At 38.3% G+C, this 10,696-nt stretch overlaps 1 protein-coding gene across 4 annotated transcripts in view; it reads right to left on the bottom strand.

The window, feature by feature from the left end:
- Positions 1-5,515: 5,515 nt before the first annotated feature.
- The window catches only part of LOC131426308 (low-density lipoprotein receptor-related protein 2), a 115,834-nt gene continuing 110,653 nt past the window's right edge, over positions 5,516-10,696 (bottom strand). For all 4 annotated transcript variants that reach the window (XM_058588938.1, XM_058588940.1, XM_058588941.1 and 1 more), the window contains exons 13-16: positions 9,101-9,265; positions 8,786-9,038; positions 8,475-8,719; positions 5,516-7,463 (exon numbers count right to left, since the gene is read on the bottom strand). In XM_058588938.1, the coding sequence (XP_058444921.1) occupies positions 7,234-7,463; positions 8,475-8,719; positions 8,786-9,038; positions 9,101-9,265 (893 nt within the window). In that variant the 3' untranslated portion in view covers positions 5,516-7,233. The remainder of the gene's footprint in view (positions 7,464-8,474; positions 8,720-8,785; positions 9,039-9,100; positions 9,266-10,696) is intronic.

The raw sequence follows: 10,696 nt of genomic DNA, 5'->3' as shown, positions 1-10,696 counted from the left end.
AATCTGAATCCTGCAACTGAAATTGACGTTCAGACTAGCTTCCAGCTCTACAATTTGATTTGAGTTTCAAAACAAAAAGAAACAAATTGAGAAAATTGAATTAATCTTCATTGGAATCGACAGAACGATTAATATAATCACCCCGATTCTGCAATCCGACGGATTTGTGATACGAACGAATCTACACTTTCGTTCGAGTTCGAATTTTGCATTCTTTATTCCGTTCGACTTGTATGATTCGATCGACTCTCGTTCGGGAACACTTGAAATTTCGAACACTATCCATCAAAGCTGTCAACACTACTTACACGTTTTATATTATTTATATTATTCATTTCTTAGTAAACGAAACCGTCACACTTGTATAAACAAGTTAGAACGATTCTAAACCGAGCAGAAGTCGCACGTACGCAAGTCGATCGAGTAATGTTCGAAAATTTAACAACTCGAACGAATGATATTCGAGTTCATACCCAACTCGAACGGAATGCAGAATGGAAATTGCACATTCGATCGGAATATTTCGAATCGATCGACGTACAGAATAGGGGTGAATATAATCACCCCTATTCTGTACGTCGATCGATTCGAAATATTCCGATCGAATGTGCAATTTCCATTCTGCATTCCGTTCGAGTTGTTAAATTTTCGAACATTCACCCCGATTCTGCAATCCGACGGATTTGTGATACGAACGAATCTACACTTTCGTTCGAGTTCGAATTTTGCATTCTTCATTCCGTTCGACTTGTATGATTTGATCGACTCTCGTTCGGGAACACTTGAAATTTCGAACACTATCCATCAAAGCTGTCAACACTACTTACACGTTTTATATTATTTATATTATTCATTTCTTAGTAAACGAAACCGTCACACTTGTATAAACAAGTTAGAACGATTCTAAACCGAGCAGAAGTCGCACGTACGCAAGTCGATCGAGTAATGTTCGAAAATTTAACAACTCGAACGAATGATATTCGAGTTCATACCCAACTCGAACGGAATGCAGAATGGAAATTGCACATTCGATCGGAATATTTCGAATCGATCGACGTACAGAATAGGGGTGAATATAATCACCCCTATTCTGTACGTCGATCGATTCGAAATATTCCGATCGAATGTGCAATTTCCATTCTGCATTCCGTTCGAGTTGTTAAATTTTCGAACATTCACCCCGATTCTGCAATCCGACGGATTTGTGATACGAACGAATCTACACTTTCGTTCGAGTTCGAATTTTGCATTCTTCATTCCGTTCGACTTGTATGATTTGATCGACTCTCGTTCGGGAACACTTAAAATTTCGAACACTAACCATCAAAGCTGTCAACACTACTTACACGTTCTATATTATTTATATTATTCATTTCTTGGTAAACGAAACCGTCACACTTGTATAAACAAATTAGAACGATTCTAAACCGAGCAGAAGTCGCACGTACGCAAGTCGATCGAGTAATGTTCGAAAATTGAACAACTCGAACGAATGATATTCGAGTTCATACCCAACTCGAACGGAATGCAGAATGGAAATTGTACATTCGATCGAAATATTTCGAATCGATCGACGAACAGAATAGGGGTGATTACTCGATCGACTTGCGTACGTATTACTTCTGTTCGGTTTAGAATCGTTCTAATTTGTTTATACAAGTGCGACGGTTTCGTTTACTAAGAAATGAATAATATAAATAGAAAAAGAACGTGTAAGTAGTGTTGACAGCTTTGATGGTTGGTGTTCGAAATTTCAAGTGTCCCGAACGAATCATACAGGTCGAACGGAATAAATAATGCAAAATTCGAACTCGAACGAAAGTGTAGAATCGTTCGTATCACAAATCCGTCGGATTGCAGAATCGGGGTGAATGTTTGAAGATGATTCCATACTAATGTTGGCCGCGACTCCGCTTTATATGGCCCATGCAAAGCAAAGACTAGGTATTACATTCCTGTAGTGGAATTTGACCTTCTGTTTCAACAGACAGCCGATCCAGAGTGTACATAATCATTGCATGGTCCAAGCACAAGGTCTAATTTTGGCACACTCTCTCCAACATATCGGCCGGTATTTCACGAATAATGCCAGACCAATCAGTGATTTTTTTAGGATGCATTGGTAGCTCGTGCAATGCTTCTGGCTGGTCTTCACTCCAGATGGAGCAATTTTGTTCGTTAACATATCCATTCAACCAGAAATGACCTTTGTCGCTGAACACAATTTTTCGATGAAAAAGCGGGTCTTCCTCCAACTTTGCTAACATGATTAAATTATAGACCAAACTGAACTAGTTTGACAATGACACAAGGCTCAGTTCACGCGTGATCTGTCAAATACAGTGTTGCCAAAATCATCCTTTATTTCCAGAATTCAATTCTAAAATGCATGCCTGAATCTGGGTTCAGAATTTAGTTACCGAATATAGGTCTAGAATTTTGATCGAAAATTCAATATCATAATTCTAGAAATGTAACTAAATTCAGGAACTAGATTTTTAAGATTTTTTAACTTATTTCCGAATCTGGATTCCAGAGTTGAATTTCGGAGCAGAACTCCGGATCCGACAATGAAATCTGAAGCCCGGATCCGACAATGAAATCTGAAGCATGGACCGGAATTCCTTCACTTAAATTCAGCTGCCGACCAGAATCCATGTCCAAAGTTCAGTTGTAGGTTCAGTGGTAGGATTCAGGTTCAAAATTCAGTACCGAACCAGAACCCTGGTCTCGAATTCAGTTCCAGATCACAGTTTCAGAATCTAGTACCAAAATTGAGTTTCAGAATTCAGGTCCTGAATACAGTTCTAGCATTTGGTTTCAAAAATTCGGTTTCAGAGTTCAGATTCTTCAACATCAAATAAATTGAACCATCCATTTTATTCGTTTTGACCTTCTTTTAGCTATTACCGATACTTTCGGAACCGGAATTCGGAAATCGATGTAACAAAAGTCTGTTAAATTCGCCTAATGCATTGTTAACCATTTTATTAGAATCGACATTTTTAGAAGAGAAAGAGAAATCGTAGTGCGTTCTAAATAAAATTTTTAAGTACTTTCCGGTATCGAAAACTGAATACCGGTAAAACCGAAATGAGTTTATTTGGTCATCATCTCTCAAAATCTATGAACTCGATAAACCCGACAAAATTGTGTGAAATTTTTACACTAATCACCCTCTATCTCCTGAACCGGCAGTCAGATCTGATTAAAAAAACAAGCAGTTTTTATGGGACCTTAAGACATTTCATTTAAATATTATATGTACGAAATCGGTTCAGCCATCTACGAGCAAAATTTGAATTCCATTACATATATCATCCTGTAGTTTCGGAACCAGAAGTCGGATCCAAATGAAATTCAGAAACCTTACATGGAAGTATAGGACTGTTCATATGAGTCTAAGTTTGTAGAAATCTGTTAAGCCATATCCGAAAAATTATTTAAAATATTTTTCACACACAAATTTACTCATCTCGATGAACTTCTTCGATTAAGAGGGTTTAAGAAGTTGTGTTCTTCCAGCAATGCAATATAAATCAATATAAATATGAAATTGTTTTGAATTTCGAAATATGGCATTTTTCTATTACATAACAGATCGGCTGAAAAGTTCGTATCGTTTCTATGAGAGGGCGCCACTAGAATTAAATCCATACCATTTTCAGTTAGTACCAACCTTCAAAAGATACGTGTATAAATTTGACAGCTGTCTGATTATTAGTTTGTGAGATATTGCATTTCGAGTGAAGCTACTTTTGTTATTGTGAAAAAAAAATGGAAAAAAAGGAATTTCGTGTGTTGATGAAACACTACTTTTTGATGAAAAAAAGTGCCGCCGATACCAGAAAATGGCTTGATGAGTGTTATCCAGACTCTGCACCGGGCGAAGCAACAATTCGTAAGTGGTTTGCAAAATTTCATACAAGTCATATGAGCACCGAAGACGATGAACGCAGTGGACGTCCAAAATCCACAAAATGATTTTCAATGACCGTAAAGTGAAGTTGATCGAGATAGCTGACACCCTAAAGATATCGTGTTGGACATATTATTCACGAATATTTGGATATGAGAAAGCTTTGTGCAAAATGGGTGCCGCGTGAGCTCACAATCGATCAAAAAAAAACAACGCAAAACCATGCTGAAATTGAACGAATTGGGCTTCGAATTGCTCCCTCATCCACCGTATTCTTCAGATTTGGCCCCCAGTGACTTTTTCCTGTTCTCAGACCTCAAGAGAATGCTCGCTGGTGAAAAATTTAGAAGCAATGAAGAGGCAATCGCTGAAACTGAGGCCTATTTTGAGGCAACGGACAAATCGTACTACAAAAATGGTATCGAAAAGTTGGAAGATCGCTATAATCGCTGTATCGCCTCTGATGGCAATTATGTTGAATAATAAAAACGAATTTTGGCAAAAAAATGTGTGTTTCTATTAAACGATACGAACTTTTCAGCCGAACTGTTATGTCGAGTTCGCACGATTGTGTTGCTAAAATTGAAACGTCATGAAAAAGGGTGCTGTGCATTGTTTTTTGGGTGCTAAGAAACTATTACATAAAACAGTATTGAAATGCACTTGTATTGCATCACTTTGCTCCGAAACATCGCTTCATTATCAAGCGCGTAAAACTCCTACTACTGGAATAAGACGAAAAGTCGCTTACACAAAAATATCGATACCTCCGTTAGAAATGGATGGAATTGACAAACTATGGCTTGTTGGATAGCTATTACCGTGCAAAATCGAAGTCTAAGAACCGTTATTCATGTTGATTAAAGACGTTGCGAAGCGTTGAAGTCGTTACTAAGTTGGAGTAACTTTCTTCACTACCAAAATGCGAGAAAACAGATTAAAAAACAGCGAAAAAGCTACCACAAAGACGGGATTCGAACCGATTGAACAGAAGAACCGAGCATGTTCAGCTGTGCTCGGGCGCCACGCCGTTCAATTGTAGTCATATCTCTATGGCAACCTCTCCGCCAGCAATCATTACACGTTACATCGCAAGTCTCTCTTCACTTCACTCTCCGCTTTGCCGTCTGACGCTGATTTGAGATTTTTTTTTTTTGCTGCATATGGAAAGCAATGAAGCATGCTCGGTTCTTTGTGTTCAATGAGACTATCGCCCTTATTACCGCTTTCACTACACGGTGAAAATCGAGTGAAGTGAATGTAAATCTTTATTAAGGAAGTCGCTTCAGAGACAAATGTAATTACTTGGATGCACTAGATGTCATTATGAACATCACGTCACCAACATTTTGTTGAAAAAATAAGTTTTTTCTACTACAGTGATCACTTCACTTTGCGTGATACTGGTAATAGGGAAAATCAAGTGAAGTGACATGTAAGTGAAAGTGGAAGCGAGAACGGTAATAAGGGCCACTACGTTTTTTGGCTGGGTGAACACCAGTAATTTCATGACAAGCAATTTTAAGATGATGATGGAAACATACATTGGACTGAATGGAATAATCGGAATGAGGATAAAAAAAAACGCTACACCCCTTTGTCTTTAAAATACTTTTATTTAAAACAGTTCTTTAAAATATTTACCTCTGCATTGCGTTTTTTTTTCTTGCTCGCTTAAACTGTTTTCAACCGTGTAGTTCTTTTTACACCCCTACTTCCCTCAATCGAATTTCGGGTATTGCTGGGTCATATTGCTTTCAGCGCCCTCATATTCACCTGCACAGTTCGGGCAACGCTGGTTCTTGAAAGTGGTGCCGGTCTGTCTACTGGGAAGGGGTTCTTCTATACACCTCCCCAGGAATGTTTCGCTAGTTTGATTCTTAGTAAAAACAAAAAAAAATATAGGAAATCACTTTCAGTTACACGACTTGGTCAACAGGTTTTCTGTTTTCACTCTCAGATCCATTGTCCATACTCGGCTTCCACTGCCAAGCATTTTGCTGTATTAGTATTAGAATAAGAATACTTTTCAGTTAAAAACTATAGACTTGTGATACCTCAGTTGGTTTTTAGAATAGTTTTTTTTTACTTAGTTTGTTCCTAACATGCGCGGGGTAGTTTGCTCGTGATTCATTCAGTTCTGGTATTATTGGCTATATCAAGACACTTTAGAGCTTTTCGATTTCCGCTTCCGCCTGCGATTTTCCTACACTAGAACCACCGAATAATGGAATGTTTCGTTTCTCGTTTTGGACGGATTAGCTGCTCGATTTGGGTGGAAATCCCACAATACTTCACCGGACTGGTATGAGTGCGCGTGTTTGGATGTGTGTTTGTGTATGTTTCTGTGCGCACGTGAGCGTGTTGGTGTTTGTTTTTTTTTCTTTTCTAAAGTAGGAAAGTTTTGTATAATCATATATGAAAATATCACCTCTCTGATAAATATATACGAGTTCGCCTATCCGATCGTTCGGGCAGCTTAACTATCGGCCGTCCGTCAGTATAGCAATTCAAACAATATCATGTCAATTGTCGATTAGTTTTTCTCTCTCTCTCTCTCTCTCTCTCTATCTTTCTCAATCACTCACTCACTTGTTTCAGATTGCACGATCAGTCATCAAATGTTACGATTCTTTATAAAAGCAGCTGTATACTGTTCAAAACGCGCCTTAAAAATTTTGATATCTCTTGGACCCCTTGTGGGTGTGTGTTTGTTTGTGTGTGTTTGCCATTAACAACATAAAAACCAATTAAAACTAGCCTTTCCTTCTGCGTTTTAACTTGAAATTATCAGCTCCGTCTTTATATAGTTTGTATATAAATATCAATTTTGTAAAATTTAACGATACTACATTTAAAGTCTATGTACAAACGCTTTCAGAACTCTTTCATGTACATCCTATTCCGTTTGCCTGATGCCGGTTTCTCTGTCCGTACCACTTTTATGCATAGATATATTAGATATTTAAAAAAATAAACTTTCAACCGGGAATGATTCAGTGTTTGCTTGCATCTGTGTGCGTGTCGTCCGTGTCGCGATCGCACGTTATTGGCGAAAGCCCATCCGGAATAAAAACAAAAACCGGACCGGTGAATTAGCATTTCGCTTGAGCTTGGCTCCAATCAACAACAAAAAAAACTAATATAAATATTACTTGCTTGCGTTTAACCCAGAATATTGTGCGATTAGACGCTCGCCTGTAATGTGTACGGGTTTTCTCTCTCTTTCTAACTCTCTCGGTCTCTCTCAAATCGTTCTCAATCACTCTCCATTGTGTATGTTTTTGATATGTCACCGCCGCCGCCGCCGCTCATCAGCACTCGGACTTGTCCTCCTCTTCCTCCACCAGCAGTTGGGTATCTTTGCCGGTGTCATGCGACGACGGGCTGAGCTCTTTCGGGCGCAGGTGCAACTGAGGTGACGTACGATGCGTTATACTGCTGGGCGCCAGAATTGCGGACACCGGTTCCGTGAAGGGCCCAATGGTCGCCGCTGCCCCTTTGCCACCCTTGGCCGTCACATCCGACGGGACTTCGTAGATACCTGTGGTGAAAGAAAATGAAATCATTATGAAATGTTACCAAAAGAGAATTCCCGTTAGGCAAGCAATCTGTAGCTACGGTCTAAGAAGTGACATTTTTTTTATCAAATTCAACGGATTCGAAAGCATGGGAATCTTCAAAATCTAAAGTCAAACACAAAATGTTTGGAAACTGCACGAAAAACTGTTCGAAAATCGTTCAAAAACTGTTCTAAAAGCTGCAGAAAAAATGCTCAAAAACTCCTCTAAGCCAGCTTTAAAAAAAAACTACTCGAAAACTTCTCCAAAAACTGGCTCAAAATCTTCTCCAAACATTTCTCGAACTGCTCAGAAAATGTGTGGAAACTACTAAGAAACGACTCAAAAACTGCTCTAAAAACTGTTTGAAAGCTACTCGAAAACAAATTGCTCGTGTTGCTCGGAAACAGCTGTTTGAAAACTACTCAAAAAACTACTCGAAAACTTCTACAAAAACTGGCTCAAAAACTTCTCCAGAAATTTCTCGAACTACTCAGATACTGTTTGGAAACTGCTAGAAAAAAATACTAAAAAACTACTCAAAAACTGCTCTAAAAACTGTTTGAAAACTGTTCAAAAACAAATTGCTCGTGTTCCTAGGAAAGCTGGTAAAAACTGCTCTAACAATGGCTCGAAGGCTACTCGAAAAACAGTTAGAAAAAACGGCACGAAAACTGTACCAGAAACTGCTCGAAAAGTGCTTATAAAACTACTCAAGAAGTGCTCAAAATCTGCTAAAGAAACTGCACGAAAAATTGCTCCAAACAGGTCTAAACACTGCTTAAAAATGTTCAAAAAATTGCACGAAAAACTGCTCAAAAAACGTTCAAAAACTGTTCTAAAAACTGATGAAAAACGACTCAAAACTTTTCCAAAAATTCCTCGAACTGCTCAGAAACTGTTTGGAAGCTGCTAAAAACGACTCAAAAACTGTTTGAAAACTGCTTGACAAACTACTCGAGAAATGTTCAAATAGGTGCGTTCGAAAAACTTACCTGAACCATTTCCGATACTGGGATCGTTCGTACCGGACTGGACCGCATCGTACATCGGATTGCTGAAGTCGGTGGTCTTGTTGTTCAACGTGTCCAGACTGTAGCCGTCGAGGGGAGCTACGCCACCGCCTGCCGGTAGCACCCCGGTCGCCGGACGACCGGATGGAAATTCGGCCGAATTGAACTCAACGTTCGTACCGGGCCGGAACGAGACGCTCTGGGATGATGTAAGGCTTGGTTTTCCGCTAAAAACAAGAGAAATGGTTTACCGCAAACGATCCATAGATTTAACAGGTTTGTACGAAACTTACAATGGTCGCTTCTTGATGATGAAGTACGAGCCCACGGTCGCTGCTATCAGGATGGCTACCAGGATCGGAATGTAGATGGACGCGGCACTGCCAGGACTGGATCCGAACATTCGCTCGCTGTAGAACTCACAGTGCACTCCGGTAAACTCGGGCAGACAGGCACACACCAAATCGTTTCCGGTGTCGTCCTCCTTGCAGAGACCACCGTTCTGACAGGGACACACCCGTGGTGAAGGTCGTGGTCGTTCGGCAGCTAGAGAAGGATGTTTGTTGTTAGATAGGCTACAATTTTCTAAACAAAATATAGTGACTTACGTGCATCGCAAATAACTTCCGCAGTGCTACGGTGGGACACCTGTTGCACTGTGTTGTCCGGGCAAGAGCAACGTCTACCACCGGGGACGAGCAGGCATAGATGAGAGCACGGATTGGTGAAGCATGGATTGTTGAGCGAGGTATTGTAACGAAGTTCGTGGTAGACTGCGGAACGACGAAAAACATTTATTATTTTGTCCTGAATGGTCACTAGAGCGCAAACTATTCAGGGGTCATCTCTAAATTTCGAAAAGTAGTAGTGCTCCAGAGTTTAAGCACTTTGAAAAAAGTTTATATGGGAAATTAAAGCTAAATCGGATATGAGTAAGTGGTGCCGCCTAGTGGTCAAAGTTATGATCACCCTTATGAAAACCAAAAATGAGTTCCGAGTAGTATTATGACAGTTTCTTTTGTTGAAATATGCAAATTCTAAATGACATAATCGACATTCAAATTCTGTGTGTTAGAAAATCCTTCACAAAAATTGCATCAATATTGAATCTATCCGCACTGTGAGCAGTTCTGCTGCAGAACATTCGGCTCGTCTACTGACCTACTGCTTTTGGTTATCAACTGTGTAGAAAGTAGGAGAAATGATAACCATCGTTTTTTTTTTAAATTTAAAGCGTTTTACAAAAAAAAAACTAATGAGATTTTACTTGAAATGGATTATTTAGCAGTAAATCGAAACAGTTTGCTTTTTGTGCAATTCGCTTTTATGGGCATCGAATCTTCATCGTAATATAGTTTCTGGTTTTGTGCATCCGAATACAATTCACCGAAAAGTGAACAAAAGAAAAAAAAATTCAATTAATCGACCCTTCTAAGAGCCACAAAACTTTCACAAAAATAAATTGTCATTTGAGCGTTTAGTAGAATAATTTCACTAGAATAATAAATGTTATTAGATATTATTAGAATATTAGAATGAAACAGAAAGCTCATTTCAAAAGAGCCTTTAGAAATCAAATTGACAACATTACGATATTATTAATTGATATAGTAAACAACCCTTTCTAGAACTCCAAAACCTCAAACTGAATTCAAAATTTTTAAAAGTACCAGAGTTGGTTTTTCTCAAAAAATTTGTTTTCGAGATAACACCAGATCTTGACGTTTCATGCAATCCAAAAATATAAGGCATCAACAAAAAATTTTTCGAGTTTTACAGATTAATGTAATTTGAAAAAATTTGGCATAAGAAAAAAAATTTCGATTTTGGAAATCTCAATTTTTTTTTAAATCCCAGTCTATTTTTCTGAATTTTTTTTCGAAAACACCAAACCTTGACATTTCATGTAATTCTAAGATATTTGGCATAATTTTTTTTTTTATTTCGGGTATCACGAAATTTTCTCAATCGATTTTTCACAACAAAAATTTTTTGTTAGACGTTTCGTGCAATTCAAATATATTTAGCATTAAAATAAAATTTCGATTTCGGAAATCTCCAAATTTTTCAGTTTTATGAAATTCTAATACATTTGGCATCAGATCAAAGTTCTCTATTCATTTCCAAATCACACCGAATTATAATGTTTCATGTTATTCTAAGACATTCAAAACTATTTTTTTCGATTTTTGAAATATCTTTTC

Source organism: Malaya genurostris, chromosome 1, assembly GCF_030247185.1.
Source record: "Malaya genurostris strain Urasoe2022 chromosome 1, Malgen_1.1, whole genome shotgun sequence".
Taxonomy (NCBI): Eukaryota; Metazoa; Arthropoda; class Insecta; order Diptera; family Culicidae; genus Malaya; species Malaya genurostris.
The sequence above is the reverse complement of the archived record's forward strand: the minus strand, read 5'-3'. Positions and strand labels throughout refer to the sequence as shown.